Raw genomic sequence first — 25,657 nt, 5'->3', positions numbered from 1 at the left:
GCTCTTAACAGCCTAGAGAATTACATGTATATTTTAAACAAATTAAATAGCAACGACATACTTCCTACAAACTAGTTATTAGAAGATGATTCAGAGTCCTTCCACAGTTAACTGAAAGGATGTAATTAGGAAAGCGTTGTTTAGAAGTGTTACCTAGAGATTAGAAATTGACTCAAACACTTTTTAATTTAAATGAGAATAAAAACATTGCTGCCAGTGACTAATTTTTTAGAATTCCTAGTTCCTGCACTTGTATTTTATGCCTGATGTGTAATTACTGGTGTGAACAGTCAAACTATTCAAAGTTAAGTCTTTGGTTCCACTGTCCTAAACTCCAAAACAGACACCAAAGCATCAGATATTCAGACCTCTGAATTCATCAAATGTGTCTCCTTGTTTAATATACACAAATAATTTAAGTGTCAGCTTTGTAGCGGCTGACACAGAACACAAACACAGATTCAGGGTGACTGAATTATGACACAAATTAGGAGGTGGTAGATAAAAGCAGTTGTTAAATAACATAATTATTTGGTGTCATGATGTGTCTTTTCTGACAAGATGCCAGTGTGCTGTGAGGCAGACTCCCATAAAATGTTCAGGAAATGTGACTTAACGTGAACAAAACAGTATCAGATGGAAAACTTAGCTAAATTAATCCAGTGAAATAGGTCTAAGAGGAATATTTAGCTGTTTAGTAGAAGAGAAAGATAAAGAATCGCGTTTCCATTTGTGGTGGTATTTTGAGATGCCAGAGAAAACACAAAAGGGAATTAATATGCTAACATGCTTTACAGCCCAAGGAAATCACAAGAAGAGATGGGAATTACAAAGTTGGCAAAGGACAAAAAAGTCTGTGAACATAGGACTTACAAGAAATTAAAAAGAAATTAAAAATAAAAAAAGAAGTCTTTTCCCAAAATAACTAGAGGAAAATTGGCTGAAAATATAATGGAAGAGTGAGAATTGTGCAGAAATAATGGAGAAATCCAAACATTGTGAGGATATTTTCACATTGTGTTTGTTACTTTTATAGTGATGGGCCTATTGTATGATTTCCTTGGGGTTTTGAAATTTTACATATGTAAATTTGCATCTGCCACAAACTTTGAGACAGATAAGATGCAAATACTGGTAGGTGGCTTAAACTATAGTAACTTTTCCCCCTGAGTTCTCTGGTATCCTTTGGCTATGAAAGGGAGGAAGTCAGGCTGGAACACTAATGACTATGGCCTTGAGTCAGTGCAGCTCATTGTAATCCAGTGACTTCAAAACGTGACTAAGAGGTGTCTCCTGCTATCTTGGACATAGTTTTAGAAGTGATGGATGCTAGTGAATTTCCAATTCTGGATCCTCTTTGTCTACTGAATTATCATATTCATAATTCTATAGAACTACAAAACTAGACTTACAGAAGTGGCCCAGCATGGGGAACCAACTTGAATGCGATTCCTTTCCTGCTAATCCTAACATTTCTTCTTAACTTGGATATACAAGTCATATTTAGGTCACTTGCTCTATCACATTTTGGGAGATTACCTCTATTTTTTTGTCTATGCATGTCTATGTTTACATGGCATCAAAATTACTGTATATTACATTAAAAATCGAGTTGCACATTGTGGATGCAGGATGCTAATCCACTAAAAGGACTGATTTATTTATTTTGCTTAGTGAATCAAAAGACTCCATCTTTAGTATCTGGACAATGTACAGACTTATTTTATGTCTTCCATTGACATAAAAAATACAGCTTAACTGTTTTTGTCACTGATTAATGAAGAACTTTAAGTCCACCTCTGAGAAGTCAAAAAAAAAAAAAAGTGATGTGTTTCAACTTAAGGTCTACTTACAGTTCCACAGAAAAAAAGTACAGTTCATTGGGAAACTAACTGAAAGGCTACCGTGGAGCATTTAAGATTATACATGCTGGGCCTGCTCCATGGCATAGTGGTTAAGGAAATTGGCTATATCTCAATGGCTGACCCATGTGAGGCCACGCAGTTCAAATCCCAGCCTCAGGAACTTGGAAAACATACTGGGTGCATGTGCATGTGTGCCCCAACTCCCAACAGGATGCAGAACTACAGGAAAAGGGATTGACTCATGACCACACCCCATTTAGGGGTGCTTTCTCCCTAACCCTCTGTCTCTCTGTCTCTGGTGAATGCATGTACCTCTGGCAACTGTAAAAGAACAGAAGGAAGGAAAGAAGAAAATGAAATTATACATGCTTTAGAATCAGAGCTTCCTGGAATTGAATCCTTTTCTATTATTTACTAGTCGTGTGACTATGGGTGTGAATATAAATACCTCTCATAGGAGTGCCTTAAAAATGAAATAAAATGGTGTGTATAAATATACCATCTGCCCATGGCAGGTAGTATAGAAATTGAAATTGTCGTTACTATCATTATTCTTTTGTTTGTTTGTTATAGGGTGTGTGCACTCACCAGAAAGAAGAGAGAGAGAGAGAGAGAGAGAAAGTGAGAAATCACACTCCCTGGGGCGGGGGGAGGGGTAACCATGCTGCAATCTCTTAGAGACATTCTCCTGTTGGGATTTTGGGCATGTACACACAAACACACACACACACACACACAGACACACACACACACAAACACACACACACACACACATATATACCTGGCATATTTTTCATGGGGTTCAGGACTTGAACTGTGAAATAGGCCATGTGGGATCCAACTACCTTAACCTCCACATCACCTGTTGGCCCTAATCATTGTTCTTATATAATAAAACTCAGTATCAGGACCAGCAGATGGCATAATGGTTACATTGCTGGACTCCCACAGAGCCAACTGCAGTTCAAGTCCTGAACCCAGCGGCTTAAACTCATGCCAGGTGCATGAACGTGAGTGTTCAAAATTCCAAGAGGAGAATGGAGAAGGGATTGCATCATGGCTGTGTGCATGGAACAGCAGCATGGTTGTTCCCCCCTCCCCCCTGGGGGGGGGCTGTGATTTTTTGCTTTCTCTCTCTCTGTTTGTGTCTGTCTCTTCAGTAAGCACATGCTCACTATGGCAAAAATCTCTCTCTAAAAATAAATAAATAACACAAATAATAAAACAGTATCAATTATGGAAAGGACAGATTTCTGACTGTATTGGTTACAATTACTGGAAATAGATTGAAAAATGTATCATTAAGTATATCCTGGCATCACTTACATAGTCAACTGTTGGATGATTCCCAGAATGATTTGAGTCTCAATTATTTGTAAAATAAATGAGAAAACTCTCAGGGAAAATTAATCTTGTGTTGAGGAAGGAAAGTCTGTCTAAGACTTTGAAGTGGCACCAAGTATGATGCTAAGTAGAGTACGATAGTCATAGGATATACCTGTTCCTCCCACTTTCCTCTTCTGGGAAAAACCCCTCCTCAGCCTGCAAATGCCAGCTCAGTTCCTCCAACCTGAAGAGGCCCTTCTGGACTCCTGTAAGTGGAGTTAGTGAACCATCCTCACTGTCTTCACACATTTCTGGTGACACATGCCCAATGCACTGGGGCTGTTGACCTGTCTGCCTCCCTCACGAGACCCTGAGCTCATTCACATTTATGAACCCCGAATCTTTCACAAGGACTGTCAACTTGGTTTGCCTCTGTGCTTATAAATAAATGAATAGTTTGACAAGTCACACTGCGAATCAGATTTGTCACTTTAAATCGGTAGTTTTCAAACTATGCTCTGGGGGATTCTTAGGTCTACCATGGATTGCTTATGGGTAAGAGGAAGTGAGGGGGGTTTTGAATGGGGCTTTGGTTCTCTTTCCTTAGAATTCCATTTGGAAAAATAAAAAAGTTGCACAATTGAAAAAACAAAAGTGGTGGTGGTGGGGTTGGGATAATTACAGCCAGTGAGTAAAAAACTGTTTAGGCAGCCTCACTCCTTGTTTGAAAGATTCACAGAACTAATCTCTACACTGCTGGTCCATCCAACTTTCACTTCTTCAACTGGATTGTCATGGGCAGAAATTCTCTTTTTATTTGTTTCTTTATACTCACCAGCATCTGTCAGAAGATGTAGGTGTAACAAGTACCCGTCAAACAACTATTTTCTATAAATAAAGTAAGGGACAGAATACTTTCTGCATTACACTTTTCTTTTCTCAAGACTCAAACCAAGAACAAAAGGTCATTTGTAGGAATTACACAAATATTTGACCTTTTCTGTCTATGAAATTATTGCTTTTGAATATTTATACAAATCTTGGAAGATATAAATGTCATTCAGAAATTAGAAGCAAGCACTAAAAGTAAGTGCACACCATTCTAAGGCTAATTATATGCATATTTTCAAAAAGTAAGGAGAGGGAGGACTTACATCTCTTCAACAGAAAGATAAGATGAAAGGTTGAACTTTAAGCATAAGAAGCAAAGTTCAGAAGAGGACAGGAGATAAAATAAATACAGTTTCTTGTTCATATGCAAATGTCTGTGCATCAAGCCAGCATTCTCCTAGGTAATATTCAACAGTCAGTGTTGTTCTTGAGGGCAGAAGGAATGCACTTATAAAAATGCAGATTCCTCTGCCTATTCCACACCTACTGAATTAAAATTTGGGGCACAGTTGTGGGATCTGCATTTTTTACAAGGTTTTTAGGATGCATGATCAAATTCAAAACCTACAGATGCAGCCTAGGAATTTACAGCAACTTCACAATGAAGCATAACTGTTTTCTGTTGTTGGATACACTACAAGAATTTATAAGATGTTATTTATTTTGTGAACCTTTTTTTACTTTATCATATTTGCCCTTGGTTGAAAGCCACAGGATGTCATTTCCCATCATGAAAACATTTAAAATAGGGAGCTGCAGCAATAATAGTCAGGCGCAAGGCAGCCATTCAGAAGAGCACACACCCAGCTAGGCAGGCTGGATTTAAAGGCAGGCTCTACATCTTTAATGAGCCGGAGCCTTTTCAGACCATAGCAGGCAGGTGGTTCTGCACACACTGTGTGAAAAGGTGAGTGCCCCAGATCAGGAGAGGCTAGTGGGAATAAAGAAAGAAAGATTGGATGGCAAGAGGGAAAAATGAACATAAGACTGACAGGGGCACACACAGGATTTTAGCTTGTTACATCTTCTTGTGACACAGGCAAGATTATCAGATGGCTCTTGACATCTTCAACATGTATTCCCTTGGAAAGGCTCACCTTAACAAGGCTCTCAGGAGTTGAGAATGAACAATTTAAAATTTTATTACAAAGAGGCAGCACAGAAGGGAGATTGTAATAAGCCTAGCATTATGCAGACTGTCATTCTTCCTTAAACATGGGAACATATGGTTCATTTGCCTATTTGATACTCATGCTACCTGATGTACTAAGCACTATTACATTAAGTAGCTGGTGATACAAAATAAAATTAGGTTTATTTGCTTGTTCCATTAGGAAGCTGTGCAAGGAGGAGAAGGAGTAGACGAGTCTGCTTTCCAGTGGCTGCCTGACAGCTAACGTTGCATTGAAAAGGCACGGGCATAGGGGATATTTTATTGCGATGGAACAATGGAGAATAAACCTAAAAGAAAAAGGGATAGTAATGGTGTAGAAGGTAGATATTGTAAAGTACATTGAGAAGTGGCAAACAGGGAAGAAGAATCATATAATTGGCTCTCCTGCATTCAGATAGCCAGAGCCTCAGGAGCTGATGCCCCATGAGATGGCTGTGACTAGGCCCCAGTGGGGAAAAATGCAATGGTAGATAATGTGCTGGGCCAAGGGCTCTGTAACTAAGAAAACTGCTTTGCCCAGGTCATTTAGCAAAGAATGAAAACAAACTCTTACAATTTCTATTCTGTTCCTTTTCTGTTTCTGGCACTATGTTAAGGGTGTTCAAACAGGCCTTCTGCAAGGATTCCTGAAGTAAAGAAAGGCCAAGGGATCTCTGTTCAATAACTATGACTTCTCTCCCCTCACAGAGAACACCCTGGTCCTCCCCTATCTGTCTTTCTCCCCCATCCTTCTTTCCCCTCATCTCCTCTCTCTCTGTGCTCACAAGTGTCCCCCTGTTTACTTTTCCAGGCATCTTTATACCTTCCTCCTGATTGTTTTCCCACAGTGGAATACAGTGTCCGAGGGGAGGCCCTCTTGGGGTCTTGGAGTGCTAGGCAGATAGAAATGGAGTGGTTCTGCTCTAAATTCAGGGTAGAAATACTGAATGCACACCACTTATTCAATAATTGAGTAAGACTCCATGGTTGTTCAAGGTACACGCATTTGCCAAGTGCCCAGGGCCACGCAGGACTCAATGATAGTATTACTATAGGGCAAAGTACACAGAATGAATGATATGATAGGTTCTTCCTGCAACGTATATATAGATAGATGTGTGTGTGTGTGTGTGTGGGGGGGGGGCAAGAAAGTAAAGGTAACAGAATCGGTTCCAGGGATTCCAGCTGTCCCCTATTTCAAGCTTGTGGAATACGATCACAGTCTAAGACCAGCTGCCCAGGAGTACACTCTCTATGGTTGACTGAATTTGATTGTGAATTCTGAAGTGGCGTTGTATTTAGCTCTTTGAGATTACTGCAGTAAAATTGATACAACCATAACCGTATATTCTGTGACAACTTTGATCCTTAGAAATATACCCGAATATGGAGAAAATGTGCTTTAATGTTTTGAGATATGTAAAGTGCCGGTGTACTCTCTGGCATATAGAAAGTGCTTAAAATGCTTATCATCATTTTTCAAGTTCATTTTCTTACGTATTTCTTCCGTGAGAGAAAAAGCCTGAGAGAGAGGAAGAAAGAGAGGTAGTGCCACTGACAAGGTCTTCACCCCGTGACTTACTCCCAGCCTCAGCCAGTCCAGATTAAGGGGACATGTGTGTGCGCCTCTCTGTGTGTTTACAGGGAGGCACCAGGATGCAACTCAGGGACCCTCACATTTGAGTCTCCTGCTGCAGGGAATGGTGTTACTACTGCACCACCATCTGGCACTTACTGCCACTACTAATAACTTGTCTGACGTGGCTGGACTGTATTATGTTACACTATATTTTTAGGAAATGAGAGGAAATTGCTGTGGATTACATATGGACTCAATGATTATTCTTTTAATAATAGGGCAAAATTCCTTCTCCCCATTTTTCTGTTTTTATTGTTCAGAGCTTGTAAGTCCACTCCAACCAAACCCCAGGTGACTCAGGCGTCATATTTAATGCCACCTGTCAGAGGACAATGTTAAGCTGTCTGTTGAGCAGGTTAACATTTCCTATTAAATTCAGGAGGTGATCCCTGACTGGGTAGCCAGCAGTCACAGGGCATAAAGAAACAAATCTAGGCCTTTGATTTCTGTCAGTTCACTTGCTAAGTAGATCCACAAGGAAAAGAAGAAGTGATTAATCAAACTTAGCAGATGTGGAATTGATTCCCTCAGTGGCCTCAGAATGCCTTGCAGAGATAAACTTAATTTGTATTCATCTTGGCTTTCTGTGGAAGTCTGTGGTTGCTTCTCTGGCTGTTAGAGGTAAGCACGCACAACTAAGGACAACTAGAATAAACACATGCAGTGGTCACAGTGTTACAGTTCACCTGTCCTTGCACCTGTGCTATGTCATTGAGTCTCCTGCAACCCATGGGAAAAACAAGTACTATGTTCTCTGAAATGGACCAGCGGAGAACCAGTGACATTAAAAGACTTGCTAGAAGTTATCAGCTAAGTGAGAAGTGGAATTGGGACTGGAGCCTAAATCTTCAATTCTAAGTAATTAAATACACACACACACACACACACACACACACACACACACACACATAGAGAACACATTCGCTTGCCAGAGAGAGAGGGAAAATGAGACGGCACCCCTCATGGGGATGACTATCCTGCAACACCTTCTCCTCAACTTCTCCTTTCTGGATTTTGGAAATGCATGCATGCATGCCCATCAGGCTTTTCAAAACACTGGGTCCAGGACTTGAAGTGCGCAGTCAGCCCCAGCTGTCTTAATTACTATGTCACTGGCTGGCCCTACTCTAAATAACTTTTTAAAAATAACAATTTCCTAAGAAAGGATAGGAGAATCCAAATCTTCAACTCCAATTAATTTCAAAGAAAAACAATTTCCTAAGAAAGGGAAAGCTGTGTCGTTAGCTAGCTTAACGTTTTATGTCCAGCACCTAAAACAGTAGTTGGGATATAATGGATGTTCAATAAATATGTACATAATGAATGAACACAGTGTATCCATTAAAGGTTAAATTTTCCATTTAACTGAAACACCTTTGAAGCCAGTGAAACAAAGTAAACTTTAACTTTCATTTTTTTAGCAACAAAGAAAAATAATTATTGACTATGTATCAAGTTCCAGCTTGTGCTGGGTGCTGGGCCTATAATGGTGAATTTAAGGGTGATGCTCACTGCCTTCATGAAGCTTATAGTCTAGCTGTTCGTGCACTCAGTTATTGCTGAATCCACCCAAACAGATCACTTCAGCTATTATATTTTTTTAGAATTATTTTATTTAATTTTATTAATTAATTAATTTTTATTATTTTAATTTGACTGAGAGGGAGTAGAGAGAGAGAGAGAGAGAAAGGAGAAAGTGAGAAAGTAAGCTGCCAGGTCCGGGACTAGAGCCACGGTCAGAATTGTGGGAACTCAGCACTTTTAACCATCCTGCCACCTGCCAGCCCCTTTAGCTATTTGGATACTCACAGCCATCGCCATGTTTGGCTTAGTCATTTGGTCATGTGAGCAAACCATTAAAACATACATAGTTATTACTCAGATAGAGCCTACAATTTCAACCTGCCAGGCTAATAGTTTATATCCACCTTTTACTATGTAATTGCTAAGTGCAGGTAGTCACTGCATGGACATCATGTTTAATATTTCTGAAAGTTGCTTTTATAGTATAACATCTTAAATCCAGGGACCTATGACATTAAAGAAAAGGGAGAGGTCAGCCAGTGGTGTAGCAGTATTGCAATTCCTGTGATTCTGGACCCAAGTGAGAAGATCCCAGGTTTGGCTCCTGGAGATTCCTCATGTATGTGTGAAACACCATGTCCTGGGCTGATTTAAGCTCAGGACTGGGTTATGACATGAAAGCCCAGTTGGAGATACCTACCTCTCACTTTCTCTCTCTCTCAGAAGAAATAAACTTAAAAAAAAAAAAGAGAGAGAGAGAGAGAGAGTGGCCTAATGTTTTTACTCAAGGTCCTACCACCCATCAACAATAGAACTGAGACCAAAACCCTTATTTTCTACTTCCCAATGCAGGGCTCTTTGCAATACATGCTGGTTCTCCTACAGGAATATGCCTTTTGCTTCTCTTCAATTTAAGTGCTATTTCTAAGCCACTGGTATCTCCAAAAAAGAATGAGGCAGATGTCGCATGACCATTCATTCCCAGCAGGAAACCAGCCAGCTCTGGACGCTGTAATACCAGTTATCTATTTTTAGTTTGAAGGAAACTTTTCTACTCCGACAGTCTGCCATGAATATAGACACTCACTGCAAAGACAGAACTCTTAAAATAGTCAAGACTTCAATTATGGCACATAGGCTAATAAAAATCATGTCCACCATATTAAGACATGCTGCTCAATCTGAATTGCCAATACTTTAAATTCCATTAGATACTGTGACAACAATCCTCGAAAAACTAAAGAGCTGAGTATTTTCCTTATTTTCTCTAAAGAGGAAAAAATACGGATATGGCAATGGGAGACTTGGTCCTGAGATTTAGCTTCATCACTTACTAGGCATGTGATGAAAGCTGTCTCAATTTATGTAAGTCTAAGAGAAGTTGTCAAAATATATATATTGCCACCGTTTTTTATAAGTTGGCAATACAGTATGATTACTTTGAATAGGCTTCTTTAGAGCCCTCTCAACCAGCTCTAGGTAGTATCTTTATTGGCAGCAAGAGTTAGTGACAATGAAACTTCAAAGTAGACAGTATCATATAGAAGTTTTATAACAGAGACTAAAAATTTCCCCACATGGGTATTCCCAAGGTCAAGAACTAAAAATTATTCTTACTTGGAATCATTGTAAAAAATTTAAACTTTTTTCTATATCTGACTTTTTTATTCTTCAAGTTGTGTCATGCTTTAACAGAGGTATGAGAGGGTAGGAATATATGTGTGTGTGTGTGTGTGTGTGTGTGTGTGTGTATAATCAGACAGATGTGCCATTAAAAAAAAAATGTGTACTGGTAAGCCTGCATGTTGTGTGGTGGTTAAGGTACCTGGATCCCACATGGTCAACTATGGAGTTCAAGTCCCAGACCTGGTAGTTAGAAACACATGCCAGGCACATGTGCATGCATACCCAAAATCCCAAGAGGAGAATGGAGGAGAAAGAAGGGATTGTGTCATGGCTATCCTCCCTGGAAGATGTTTTCTCCCTTTCTGTCTCTCATTCTTTCTCTGTCTGCAGCAAATGTACATGCCCTATAACAAAATCTAAAATAATAATTTCATAAGAGGTTTTTGCTATAGGGTATGTGCGCTCGCCAGAGAGACAGAGAGACAGAAAATGAGAAATCACCCCCCCCCCGGGGGGGATGGCCATGCCACAATCCCTTCTCCTCCTTTCTCCTCTCAGGATCTTGGGCACACACGCACACACGCCCGGCATGAGTTTAAGCCACCGGGTCCAGGACTCGAACCGCAGTCGACTACGTGGGAGTCCAGCGACATAGCCATTACGTTAACTGCTGGTCCCAATAATAATTTTTAAAAAGCTGTACTAGGACTTAGTGTTCTGTGTTCGTAATTATGATCTTGCCCCATAAAGTTTTGAAAGTGGATTAGATAATCTTTAATGTTTTATTCAAATATAATATTGAACAATGTTACTAACAAGTGATAAACCCTGCACTTTATAATTAAATCTAAAAAATTAATTTATAATCCAGTCTCTATGCCCAATACTCATACTCTGTTCTGGCTCCTAAAATACTTGATTTTATGTGCTTTGGAAATCTGATGTCTAACTCTATACAGAAACACGTGGAAATATATAGACACACTAAACCAAATAAACTTGAATAAGATATTCCAGACATGAGAAGAAATAGTTTGTGTCATTACCCACCATTTAATTAATGTTTTATCCAATATTTTTTTTCTCGTGTGGTGGCTATATATGCATGCTAACTGTAGTTACTTAGCTAGAATTGGGGATATGTCACAGCAATATTGTTTTGAAGAGGATTCAGATTATGGGAAAAAGAAATCTGTTACCATCTATTTAATGGTTCAAACAAAAAATACAGAAGAAATAATCAACCTTAGATTTGATGTGCTTGAAGAGAAAATTTGACTGTTTCCTCTTCAAAGAAAATGTAATACTTTTGAGGCTGATAGGTGGCCTGGTGGTTAGGGGCTCTGGATGCCCACATGGCTGATCACAGTTCAAGTCCTGGACCTGGCAGCTAGCTAGCTAGCACTCTCTCTCATACACACACTCTCCCTATTGCTCTCACTCTGTTCTTCTCTGGTCAAATTAAAACAAGTAAATAAATAAAGTTAAATAAAAATAATTATAAATAAAGAAGAATGTAATGCTTTTAATCCATCTTACATATGGTGATCTATATAAGAAAAATGATGTGCCTATGCCCTAAATAGGGTAAAAGAGGGGTTGGAATCTCTTTTCGGCATATTATTATATTATATTACCTCTATAATAAGAAATTATCTCTCTCTCCCTTCCTCTTTTTTCTCTTTCTCTCTCCCTCCTTTTTCTTCTATCTCTCTTTCTTTCTTTCTCTTTTTCCTGCCTCTTTTTTCTTTTCCCCCTTCTTACTACTACTTTTAATTTTTATATTCAACCTGCTTGGAAGTCCCTGTGATAAGACTACAAAAAAGCTATTAAGCCAACACAAGTAGAAACATAGATCTTATCTTTCTCATTAGGCAACTTAAAGCCATGCACTTAATGAAACCAGCCAGGACAATGCAATAGAAGAGGGGGACAGGGTAGAAAGTGTGCAGAGACACAAAATTTTATGGAGCTGGCTGGGTTGCCCTTTGCAAATTAGTGCTCAGTGTAAGCTGTACTACAGAGTTCTAAGTCTGCAGTTACTACCTTCTGCTGGGACCCATTCCTCCTCCTAACTGTTTAGGATATATTTTTAAGAGATAACTTGTTTGTTTGTTTTCTTTTGTTAAAACCTGTAATAAAATTTTAAAGCAACCAGACGATAGAATTATGGAAGAATAATCTATAAGTAGAAACCATAGGAATCATTCTTATCATTGGTGAGATAATACTGAATCTGCTAGGACGATTAGTAACTTCTCAGGCTCAGATGACCCCAAATTTATTCTATATGGGGCAAAACAAAATAAAACAAAAGCGTGAACTGTTCGTAAAAGCAGTTTCCCTTGTGCTCTTCAAATTTATTTTTCTCATTTTCTCACCACTAGCCAAATTCTCTTCCTTTGCAATGTTTTTCCTCCTTCTCACATATGAAGGTATTTGGGCCTTTAAAGGTTATGGAAGGTAAATGGCAGCCATCCCCATTCTTTGGGTTACATGTTATTAAATGAAGCCAAGCTAATCAATTTATCCAGACCCTCAGTACAAAGTGCTGTGTTTCATACTGCAGAATCTCTTGAGTTTTCCTGTTTCATAGCAGTTTATTCAAATCTTGATTAGATTTTAGAAATGAAAGAATAACCATCTAAAAGGAATCCACATCCAAATCTGTTGGGAGTACTTGCAACAACCTTCCTGGTAGCATCCACAGAGGAAGGGGCCTACCCTGAGCCCAGTTGACAGGTTTCTTTTCACCTTTTCTTCCACCTTAGTTTCAAAATATCTGTCTTATATCTTGAGGAATATCTCTGAGAAAAGCCTAAATCTTGGGACCAGCAAATGGTATATTAGTTGTGTAGTAGGACTTCCACATGGGCAGTTTGAGTCCCGGACCCAGAGGCTTCAAACTCATGCCAGGCATGTGTGTATGTGTATCCAAAATCCTGAGAGGAGAATAAAGGAGATGGGATTACAGTATGGCCATCCTCCCTGGCGGGGGGTGAGTTCTCGCTTTCTGTCTCTCTGTCTCTCTCTCTCTGATGAGCACACATGCCCTATAGCAAAAATCTCTCTTTAAAAAAAAGAAGAAGAAAAGAAATGCCTAAATCTCTAAAGCTGGTCAAGCTCTGAATATACATATTTTTTTACTCATCCATTCATTTCACACCTATTTACTGATTTTTGGTTCTGTGCCAAGGCATGGGGTATACAATGATATGTTAAAATTCCTGGGAGAAGCTTCAGGCTGGAATGGAAAGACATTTAGAGAGAGGAGAGAATATAGAAAGAAAGAATGCCCTAGAAGGGGTTCTTCCTGGAATGTCTCATTATATTCAAGGATAGTGTCTGCAAGGCAGCAAATATGACCATGACGGCATTCTACATAATTGACGTGGGTCCTTGGCTTTTACTTCTGTTAAATACCCTTTTCTCTCTTTCTAGGTCATAGTGAAATTTGGGGTTTAGAAATGACAAAAATAGTGTCCCTGTATCCAACCTGTGGGTGTTATTTTTTCTGGCTTGGGAGATAAAAATGCCAAAATCTGAATTTCTAGCTTTCCTTGAACTATTGGAAGTTCTACAATACTGGGGCTATCTTCTGTCAAAGCCTTTAGGTGTGGCCACACTCTCTATGCCTTTCAGGTCATTTTAATTTTTTTTTTTTAACACTGATGATTAACGTGTCTCATCTGTTTTGGGTTGTCCTTTTGTTCACCTGCTTTTCACTTGCCTATCATGTTACACATTCAGGTTCATGACACACGTGAATGCTGAACACCATTTTCTCATCTTTAGCACAATGGGTCATTCAGGGCAAGATTTAACTATATGTATGATCAGTAAGAAATACACATGAGTCATCAAAAGAGAGCTTCAGAGCACTGCCTGTCACCTGGTTGGCAAGGTGGTTGGGTCCCATATGCTCAATGATGTGGTAGGAATCCTAGGCACTTATGTGTGTGTGCCTAAAATCCTGACAGGATGGAGAAATGGAAGAGAAGGGGTTGTAGCATGACTAAGCCCCTAGGGTATGTTTTCTAGTTCTGTCTGTCTCTCTGTCTCTCTTCAATAAGCACACATAGCCTCTGGCAAATTAAAAAGAGAAAGGGAGAGCTGATATGTGGTCTAGTTATCCCTTTGCATACACAGTTCTACAGTACAGTGAAATGAAATGTACTGCAAGGAGAGAAACACACCTGTTTCATTCTGTCAAACTCTCCTAGAAAATATGCTAGTGTTGATCTAGGATTTTCCACTGCATCCATTACGGAAGGAAACCTCTCTTGTTTCTCTACAGGAACCTCTCAACATTTTTTCACGTGGTGAATTCATTTTGTCATGGGGTGAACACCTGTGTGACTCTTTAAAAACTGCAACACCAGGTGTATGCGTATAAGTCTCTCCTCTTTGTGTAATATACTTCTCACTGATTTCTCAGCAGGCCAGGATGGGAAAAAAGCCTTCAAACTGAATATAGAAAAAGGTCTTAAAGAATTTTTCAGCAACGTATCTATTACAAGTTCATGTGCTGAAAACATCGTTGCCAATTATACAAACAGGTCTTAGTATTATAAGATCCTTTCATGTTTATGGTTATGTGAAAAATGTTGGCATCTCTTGATATACTGTCGAAGGTTTACCAGAAAGAAAAAATTTTAGAAGACCTAAAAAAAAAAATCTTTAAAAGGAAGGATGTTACATAAAAAAATATTGAAAAATTATTTAAAATATATTAATTTACCTTTTACTTTGGCGTAGACTCTCTGTTCCTCTTTTCCAGGAGATAGCTGCCCTGGGGAAAGCACTGGGTTTGCACTCAATTGTAATATCCCCACCAACTTGAACAACTGAATTTTTTTTAATGGGATTTTTGGAGAAATCAGGAGCTGAGGCTAAAAACAAAATTTAAAAAAAACTGTTAAATTATTCACTTAATTAACATTTAATGACCCAAGATTCCATGTGATATACTATATAGAATGTAATATTTGTAGTCAGAACCATTTGTCAAGCCCCTTTGTTAAAGATGCTTGGGGACTAGTTGCTGATACCATTCTAGAGTCTCTGTTTCCTTTTGTAAAGTGAAGGATGATGGTGGGTAAGACCTCAGGAAGTCAGTGTGGGATTAAATAACAGTCATGGAGCACTATGCCCTGGCATAAAATATGTGCTCAATAAAAATAATTTGTTTTTGTGTTGGTGGTACTCATTGCAATAACAAAGGCAACTTGGTAAGGAGGAAGAAAATTTTAAAAGGTCACATTTCTAATAACATTTATAGTCAAAAGAGTGAAAATGGTTCTATAAGAGACAAAATAGGTTATTTTAATCCTGATAAGAAGAGTCATGAAATCCATTCCCGCTAGATAATCTTAAATTTGAACATATAAACATATACAGCATGTAAATACATGCACACATATGCATGCGAACACACACAACACACACATGTGCAATAATAAAAATACTACTGAAATAGTCAGAATTGGTCATGATTGTGTCAGATTTCTTCAGGCATCAGAAGTAGACAGGTAGAATAGATACTTAAAACAAAAAACGTCTGTCAGTCTCAGCTTTGTCTTCACTAAATAAACATTAAACAGATACCAGTTCATGAGGGTGAGAAATTATTATGTTTATGGGGAACATCTAAACCTTCCTAACTCTGGGCATTGTAATCTATGTGCCTAATTTCCATTCCTTGGCTAAAGTTGAAGTGAACTGAGCTTTTCTCAGACATGCCTTGTTCTCTTGCTTCTGGGCTTTTCAGGTGTTGTTTTCACTGCCCTTCACCTGACTTGTATATGCTTTTTCTTGTGATCTCAGATGAAAGAGAATGCTCTTAATTTAGGATATGTTCAACTTAACATGTGTTCTAATAGCAACTTCTTAATTCTGGACTGTAAGAATCACATCATTTAAGCTTGGCTCTTTTTTCTCAGTAAAACTATAGGATCAATGAATCACTCTAGTATTGATAATTGCATTTTTTGGGTTCTATATATAATAAATATTCAACAAAAAGCAGTGATTAAAAGACTGAAGAAATGGCAGGGGAAAACAGCAGATGGCATAATGGTTACATTGTTGGATGTTCGCACAGTCGACCCTGGTTTGAGTTCCAGACCTGGAAGCTTAAAACTCACCAGGTGAGTGTGTGTGCATGCCTGAAATCCCGAGAGGAGAATGGAGGAGAAGGGATTGTGGCGTGGCTCTCCCCTGGGGAGTATGATTTCTCACTTTCTGTCTCTCTGGCAATCACACACACTCTTTAGCAAAAATCTTTCTCAAAAAAGAAAAAAAAAAAAAAAGACTGAACAAATGAATGAATGCTATTATTCACACATTTCTTTTCTTTTTTTTGAGAGGTTTTTTGCTACAGGGCATGTGCACTCGCCAGAAAGACAGAGAGAGACAGACAGAACCTGAGAAATCACTGCCCAAGGGGGATGGCCATGCTGCAATCCCTTCTCCTCCATTCTCCTCTAAGGATCTTGGGCACACACGCACACATGCCCAGCGTGACCTTAAGTCACCCAGACTAGGACTTGAACCATGGTTGACTACATGGGAGTCCAGCGACATAACCATTACACTAACTGCTGGTCCCAAAATTTCATAGAACTTCATCTATTGTTAGATCTTTCTTCTCTTTTATATCTTTTGTTCTTCTACCATAAAGAAAGCCATAAATTGAAATATCATTAAGTCCATGGGACCAGGAGGTGGTGTGATGGTTAAGGTGCTAAACACTCCCACATGGCCGACCATGGCTCGAGTCCCGAACCTGGTGGCTTACTTTCTCACCTTTTCCCTCTCTCTCTGTGTGTCTCTCTCTGGTCAAATTAAAATAATGAATAAATACAATTAAATAAGTATTTAAAAAAAAAGATAAAATTGAGTCCTATCTCATGACAAACACTACTGGTTATATTTCCCAAAATATCATCTCAAACTGCTTCAAATTCAGCACCCAATATAGGTACTTATTTTCCCAGTTTCACTTGATGTCTGAGTGGTCAAATGACAAGGTTCTCATTAATGACATAAAAGAGGTTTGCTGTGGGAGTTCAGGGACATTTTGCTTTTCTTTTTTTTAAATGTTAGCTATCATTAACTATTTTTGTTTTAGAGGTTTTTGCCTTGGGGTGCATGCACTCGCTAGAGAGAGAGAGAGAGTCAGACACAGTGAGAGGAAAAGTAAGAAACCACCTCCCAGGGTGGATACCACACTGCAGTGCTTTCTTCCACATTCTTCTCCCAGGAGTTTGAGCACACACCCATATGCCACCAGGTCTGGGACTCAAACTGTAGTCGACCATGTGCTACACCATCTGCTGGCCCCATATCATTAGTTTATTATTAAAGAGAGACACGGAAATTATTTTCATGATGAAAGATTTCACAGCTTCAGTGGAATGAGCAGCTTCATATAATACTATTTCGTTGTGATTTATCTCAGTCTACCTGCTTTCCAGGAATGTCACCATTTCTAAATCAGAAATAATCTTTGTGATTTAGAACTACTTTGGTGCCTCCATCTTCTGGGAGAAAAAACTTTATCTTCAACTTTCTCACACTAATGGGTTGTATCTCTCCACCCTTCCCTTTAGAGCTAGATCCAATAGCTACTACTGTTGCTTGTAAACTTTGCCTTGAGACTTTTCTGGAAGCATAATACCTCCTTTGTTTACTGTTTTGGCAGCCCTCCTTACAACCAATACTCAGTTAAAGTGCAGAAGAAACATCCTAAATGCTGGTCTCATCATGACTGCTGCTGTCTCACCATACAGGTCGTACTGTGATCTCCAGCCACTACCACAGCAAGGGGAGACATTTTGCTTTTCTAATGAAAGGGATACATGTAACCGGTTCTATAATCTCCCTTATCTCCTGACCTGATTTCTGTAGCTACAGCAGACATCTTGAAACCATGAGGCTACAATCATGAAGCTGGGGAGGCTGATAGGTGGCGTGGTGGTTAAGACATTGGACTTTCACATGGCCAACCATGGTTCAAGTCCTGGACCTGGCAGCTTGCTTTCTTACTTTCCCTCTCTCTTTCTATTTGTCTCTGGTGAATGTGCATGCCCTGTAGCAAATAGTAATATAATAATAAGATTAAATAAATCATTCTTTAAAAAATAAAAATAAATAAATAAAAAGTAAGGGATGGGACCAGTAGATAGCAGAGTGGTCATGTCACTGGACTCCCACATGATTGACCACGGTTCAAATACTGGACCCAGTGGCTTGAAACTCATGCCAGGTGTATGAGCATGTGTGCCCAAGATCCTGGGAGAAGACTAGAGGAGAAGAGATTGTGGCGTGGCCATCCCCCATGGGGAGTGATTTCTCACTTTTTCTCTCATTGTCTCTGTCTCTCTTGCTCTCTCTTTCAGGAAAGCACATGTGTCCTAAGGCAAGAAAAAAAAAAGAGTTAGGGCCTTTGGGAGTTAATTCGATTTAAACAAGATCATTAGAATGGGGCCCCTGCAATTGCCTACTAATGTTTTTTTAAGAAGAGGGAGAGGAGCCGTAGCTGACATGTACTTTTGCTCTCTTGCCATATGATACCCTGTACCAACTTAGGACTTTGCAGAGAGCCCCCTCCAGCAAGAAATCCCTCACCAGATATAGCCCTTCAACCTTGGTCCTCCAGAGCTTTGAACTGAACAATTCTTTATCAATTAACCAGTCTATGGTATTTAGTTATAGCATCAGAAAATGAAATCAGACACTGTAAATTGTGATTTCTTTTTTTGGAGAGGTTTTTGCTATAGGGCGCGTGGGCTTGCCAGAAAGAGAGAAACAGAGAAACAGATAGTGAGAAATCACCCCCCAGGGGAGATGGCCACTTTGTAATCCCTTCTCCTCCATTCCCCACTCAGGATCTTGGGCATGCACACACACACGTCCTGTGTGACTTTAAGCCACCAGGTCCAGGACTCAAACTGCGGTTCACTACATGGGAGCCCAGCAACAAAGCCATCACGCCAACTGCTGGTCCCATTTTTTCCTATTTTTTTAAATCTGTAGCTTAAAAATTATATTCCTGATGACTAGTGCTTACTTGTAATTCAAAACCTCATGCTGGAATCAGCCCTGGAGAAGCCTCTTCTGGTTTGGATGTACCCAGTGCTGGGCACTTCTTCAATTCCTTGTGTATTGCCCAAGCAGAATTCTAATTACCACCTTGTATTTTCTACAAAGCTAATTTAGACATGTCCTGTTATTTCAAGGGAAAGCAATTTCTAATTTACAGAAAAATTGGGTTCAAATTACATGTAATCATAGCTTGCTAAAATGTCATTTTGAATTTTTTGAATATCAATAAATGACTTACCTAAAACTCTCAATTCTGCATTTGCATAAATAATCTGATATTTATTTTCTGCGGCACATTGGTAAATACCAGAGTCGGATACATTCAGCATTGTTATGATAAGCGTCCCATTTTCTATCTGAATTCTCTCCTAAAACAGAAAAAGACATATAGAGATGCTAGATGGTAATTTAGGCATGCTCTTAACCATAATATGCTAGTAAAAAATATTGTGCTTATCTATAAAACCTGATATTTTGGTATATTAAGTACTGAAATATTGGAGCTGGCAGGTGGTGTGGTGCTAAGGCTCTAGACTACAATATGGCTGACCATAGTTTGAGTCCTGGACCTGGCAACTTGCTTTCTCACTTTCCTTCTCTCTTTCTGACTCTCTGGTCAAACTGAAAAATAATAAAAAATAAATTAAGTCAATAATTCTAAAAAAAAAAAAAAAAAAAAGCAAAAACTGAAAGATCCTGAGCAGTTTTCTGAAGTTTAAAAAAAAAATGGAAATGTGCAGGGTCAGCAGATGGCAGTGTGGTTATAGCACTGGACTTCAACATGTCCAACCACAGTTCAAGTCCCAGACCCAATGTCTTGAAAACCACATTGGACACATGTGTGAGAATGTCCAAGATCCTGGGAGGAGAATAGAGGAGAAGAGATTACAACACGGCCACACCCCTGGGGACTGATTTCTAACTTTCTCTCTCACCATCTCTGTCTCTCTCTCTCTCTCTGGAGAGCATACAGAAAACTCTTTAAAAAATGGAAATATGCTTACTATCATTTTAGTGGTTAATATATAGTGTTATCTTTTTTTTTCCCCAAAATTGGTATTCTCTGTACAGAATGTATGTAACTTTCCATTTTATGGCAATATAAAATAATTTGGAACACTCCACCATTCCAATTATTCCAGAAAACATGGTTGACAATAATATTAGACATGGTATCATGAGTAGAATATTACCATGGCTTCCCATTATAGGTCTCAAAAGACTCAAAATGTGATGAATCGTTAATTTTCTACTCAAATCCCTAAGTTTGAGGAGCTGAATCCTTGCTTTGTGCAGCCTACAATAAAGTGTGCTTGAACATTCAAAATCTATTATGGAGTCCCATCTGGAATATAGAAACACAATTTTGAGTGCAATAATGAAATAGTTAATAGTGAATTTAACTTAAAACTAAATAATTCAAGGTATCTATTACCATCCTCTAGGACTAATAAAGGTAGGCTAAAGAAAACAGAGGATGTCATATGCAAAAGGCAGGCGGGAGGAAAATTCCAATAAAGCTGAAATAAAGAACAGCATTATATTCAGCTTTCAAGTAGCAGATGTTCTTTGTGTTTCTGGCTATGCCTACATTTACAAAGTAAATTAGAGAATTAATACAATTATCTGGATAATTTAATGGGGGAAACAACTTGGTCTTTTTTTCTGAATACTGTAGAAGAAAGTATGCTTAAGATTTTAAAAATGTGGTAACAGTCCCAGTTCTCCATTTTTCTATGAGTTTAGAGACATACATCTTTTTTTTTTCATTTTATATTCTCTTATTTACATTTAATTGTAATAAATCTTTATAGAATATGCTATGGTTTTTCAAAGTATGCATGCAGTACATAGTAATCCAATTGGGATGTATTACCATATACATAATTTCAAACAAAGATCTATACAGTCTTGTGTCTGTTGAATATTTTGTTGTACACTGCACACCCAAGCACCACAATACACCACCCTCCCATATAGTCTCTGATATCTACACTTATCCTCCCTACTACTGTGTCTTTAAATCTTTCAATTTCTGCCAGAGAGGACAGAAATACAGTCACTTATTTAAAAAGCAAGATACCAAGTAGTGACTAAGAGCTTTTGTTACCATACAAAGTTTAGAATGCTCATTCTAACATTTAGTAGACCTTAGACAAGTGGTTTAACTTCTGAAGCTCATTTTCTTCATCTATGTAAAGAAATAATAATCATAGTCTATGTAAAGGGATAATAATCATATATCTCTTGTAAGGTTGTTGGGTAGATACAATAATATAATACATGGAAAAATATATAACATAGGGTCTATCTCATACAAGGGTTCAATAAGTATGAGCTATGTTGAGGAAGAGGAGGATGATCCTTGAATGTGGATCTATCACTGATTATCTGTAGGCAGGTTGTTTCCTCTGCCCTTATTTTTCTCATTCAAAAAATGAGATGATATTAATGGCTACTTTGTGAGTTTTTTCAATGATTAAACAGTCAGTGTATGCTCTCATTCCTAAAATATATTAAACATTCTATAAACATTAGCTGTTACTGTTAATTGCTGTTACTGTTAGGAACAAAATTTACATAGGAGAGTAGGTGATTTGTTTTTTTCTTTTAGAGATTTTTCTTTCTTTCTTTCTTTCTTTTTTTTGGGGGTGGGGGAGGTTTTTGCTATAGGGCGTGTATGCTCGCCAGACAGACAGAGAGACAGAGAGACAGAAAGCGAGAAATCACCCCCCAGGTGGCATGGCCACGCTACAATCCCTGCTCCTCCATTCTCCTCTTGGGATCTTAGGCACGCATGCACATGCGCCCAGCGTGAGTTTAAGCCACCGGGTCCGGGACTTGAACTGCAGTTGACTATGTGGGAGTCCAGCGACATAGCTATTCGCTAACTGCTGGTCCCTCTTTTAGAGATTTTTGCTCTAGGGTGCGTGTGCTTGCTGGAGAGACAGAAAGAGATAGACAAAAAGCAAGAAATCACTGTCCCCTGCCCAGGGGAATAGCCATGCCACAATCCCTTCTCCTCCATTCTCCTCTCAGGATCTTGGGCATACATGCACGTGCCCCTAAGTCGCTGGATCTGGGACTTGAACCATGGTCAACTATTTGGGAGTCCAGTGACATAACCATTATGCCATCTGCTAGTTCTACAAAGTAGGTGAATTTTTAATACCAACATTGTTGCTTACCTCTGGGATGAGCCGTTCACCATTCTTTAACCATGTGTACCAAGGGTTTGGCTTTCCACTAGCTTTGCATTCCCAAAACAAGCTGTCATAGATAGAGAGGTATGTATTTTGGATTTTTTGTTCCCATTCTGGAGGGGCTGTTTTGAGAAAAGGTAAGAACAACTGTTTGGAAGGCAACCATCCAAGACATTCTGCTATATTCCAAGGGCTGTCAACATCAGAAGGACTTGGCCTAGTTGGACTGCATGCACATGATTTGTGGAAGGAGACATGCAGGAGCTTCGATACAGGGTGACAGAAATTCTGCTGCAAATATCATTGGGCTCAAGTTAAATGTTTGTCATCTGTCCTTGTGCTGCACCTGTATGACAACTTGGGAATTGTGGAAAAAGGTCAAAATGTAGAACAGGGCCAAAGAATAATTTCATGCTAAATATCAGTACCTAGGTAATTTAGAAAACGTATGCCAAATCTGAACACTTGGTGGGCTAAAGTTCATTGAATACTTGTGGTCTAAACTAACTGAAAATAAATGTATCTTTTCAGACACAATTACAACTCAGTAGCTTGAAGTATAAATCAAATATGATTCTCATCACATTTTGGTAAGATGATAATCCAACATTTATTTTTCCTGGATAAAACTCTTGATAGGGAATATGAACTTTTGGAGGTACCTATAGGTTCAATTACTTAACAATAATCTTGAGTGTAAGTTTTCCAAAACCTTACTTTCTAATGAGAGAAAGTCCGGCATAGCTCTGAGGCAAAAGGCAACAGGCATTGATGTGAAAGTAAGGTGCTTCCTTACTTTTCCATCATTCATGGAAACAGATGGGCTGCAAATTAAATGTGTTAAAATTAATATGTCTTCCATAAAGATAATTGGAAATTGCCTGAATGTGCCAATTAATCTCCTTTATTTAGTTTTGTCCAGGATTATGTGGAAGGGAAAGGAATAGTCAAAAGGGAAGGAAAGGCAGGACAAGTTATTGGTCACTGACATGACAATTTTTACTCTATTGCAATGTGAACTTCTAAGGACTCTTTATAGGAAGAAAGAGGAAGCATTTCTTCACTGGTTCCTTTCAGGGCAGTGCGTATGTAAACTACTATTGAATATCAGGTCCAGACTATGCATGCCTAAGCACTAAGTGGGCTATTGAAAGGGTCACACAAAATCCAGAATAGAAAATAAAATATACTTAGTGTGGTAGCTGAGACAAGACTCTCAGATTATGCCTATAGGATATAGTGCCACATTGGTCACTGTGGCAGTAGTAGGAGAAATAAGTGGGGCCAGGAGTATTTGAAATGGTTATAATGTAAAATCCATGTCTGTCTGATTTCCAGAGTTTTCCCACTGCAATATCTATCTCTAGTAAGAAAGAAGGTCCTTTAGGAAACGTATCATTGAATAAAAAAACTCAAGTTGTCTCTTGGTGGTGAGAACTAAGCCTAGGATTATCTCCTCTTAAAGTCAGTACAACTTCCAGTTATAGAATATGCCTCCTGTTGCCTGAAGGACAAAAGAAGGCAAGACAGAAGAATTGGGTATATTTGTAAAATTGAATTATGTTTCTGAATAGTATTAATTAAACTTTATAATTAGTGGATATTTATGAATTGTCCTGATATATATCTAACCTAGAGAAGAAATGAATGTTCAAAAATGAATTTACAAAGCTTACATAGGCTTAAGAGATGTCCAATTCTTTTGCTTAAAGTAATACTTTCAACTTTAAAACACATTTTTAAAATCTAATGTGTACATTGTCTGTATGCATAAGATTCTGAACATCTAAGTTTTAAATCTTTTCTACATAGGAAATCCATGGAAAAAGGAGTTCAGGACTTTGGGTTTACCTTCCAGACTTAACTTTTAGGTTTTATTTTGTTTTGTTTTCCTTTTTTCTCTTATTGACCAATTATGGAAAGTAGCTTATCTGAACTTTTTCTGTTTTCTGTCATGTTAATAATACTTTAAAAATTATTTTGCGGGTTATACAGATATAATGTAAATAGATAGATAACATTATTTGATTCTGAAGTATACTTTAAGTATGAAATTGTAATGAAACTGAGTTTCTTTTCTTGAAATTTTTAGGTATATGCAACCCTTTGGTAACTGAGTCAATTTTCAATTCTTTTGAGAACATTTTGGCAGGTGAATTAATACATGACTAAGAAGTATAATGATTTTCTTTTTGACCAATTATCCATTTTTCCCTCACAAGGATCATTTTGACTCATTAGATGGCTAATTTGGTTGTGAGGAGAGTGAGAATGGATTTGGGCTGCCATGTTGAAGAGCTGAGATAGACTAGTAAGAGTTAAGTTACAGAAAAGTCACTTCAAAGTTAAATCTTGAACCTAACAATCATTATTTATAAGCTCTTACTCTATTCTTCTAAAATTTCTTACTTAAAACATCACTTAAAATTATCTCTGCCTTTAATATTAATGTGAGAATTATATGAATTAATATCTGTAAAATTTCTATGTAAACTATTAGTTGCTGTAGCAATATAGAAGAAAATACATTATTCATTTACAGTTACAGATACCTTTGTGTTCTGGTTCATCTCTTGGTTATATCTTTGTCTATTAAACAGAAAAATGGGAAATACTTATTGAAAACTAGCCAAAGCCTTTAATATCTTGGTTCTACTAAAAACTCCCAGTTGCAGCCTTACTATTTGATTTGCAAGGGATGTTGAATTCCAAAGACTCCTTTAAAAATTAAATACTATTGAAATGAATATTTTTTTCATTGCTAAAACTGTAGGGGAATAGTCAGTAGAAAACTATATTCTATGTGGAAAATGGTAGTTTTCATTCCAGGTTGAAACTGGACATTCTAGGGACCAGCAGTGAGCGTAATGACTATGTCGCTGAACTCACATGTACCTGACCATGGTTCAAGTCTTGGACCCGGTGGCTTAAACTCATGCTGGGCACGTGTGTGTGCGTGCCCAAGATCCCGAGAAGAGAATGGAGGAGAAGAGATTGTGCCATGGCCATCCGCCCTGGGGAGTGATTTCTCGCTTTCTATCTCTCTGTCTCTCTCTGTCTTTCTGGTGAGCACACACGCCCTATAGCAAAAATCTCTCCAAAAAACAAAACAAAACAAAGAGAACTGAGCATTCTAAAGGTAATACAAAATAATGTAACCAAGACACAAGGTGTTCCCACCATATGCTCAGTCGACATTCCTATGAGGTAATTACAATACCCTAGGCTACCATTTATCCAAAAAATATTTTAAAAGAACTATTTTTCTCCAATTATTTTGTTATAGGTTATAACCATATCACATATATACATTTTACATAAA

The 25,657-nt window shown here is 38.3% G+C and overlaps 1 protein-coding gene across 1 annotated transcript in view; it reads right to left on the bottom strand.

The window, feature by feature from the left end:
• CNTN6 (contactin 6) overlaps positions 1-25,657 on the bottom strand; it is a 395,429-nt gene that overhangs the window by 65,505 nt on the left and 304,267 nt on the right. Inside the window, exons 10-12 of the mRNA XM_006168594.2 lie at positions 22,321-22,457; positions 19,371-19,500; positions 14,766-14,916 (exon numbers count right to left, since the gene is read on the bottom strand). Coding sequence (XP_006168656.1) covers positions 14,766-14,916; positions 19,371-19,500; positions 22,321-22,457 — 418 coding nt within the window. The remainder of the gene's footprint in view (positions 1-14,765; positions 14,917-19,370; positions 19,501-22,320; positions 22,458-25,657) is intronic.

Source organism: Tupaia chinensis, unplaced genomic scaffold (assembly GCF_000334495.1).
Source record: "Tupaia chinensis unplaced genomic scaffold, TupChi_1.0 Scaffold145889_1, whole genome shotgun sequence".
Classification (NCBI taxonomy): domain Eukaryota; kingdom Metazoa; phylum Chordata; class Mammalia; order Scandentia; family Tupaiidae; genus Tupaia; species Tupaia belangeri.
The sequence above is the reverse complement of the archived record's forward strand: the minus strand, read 5'-3'. Positions and strand labels throughout refer to the sequence as shown.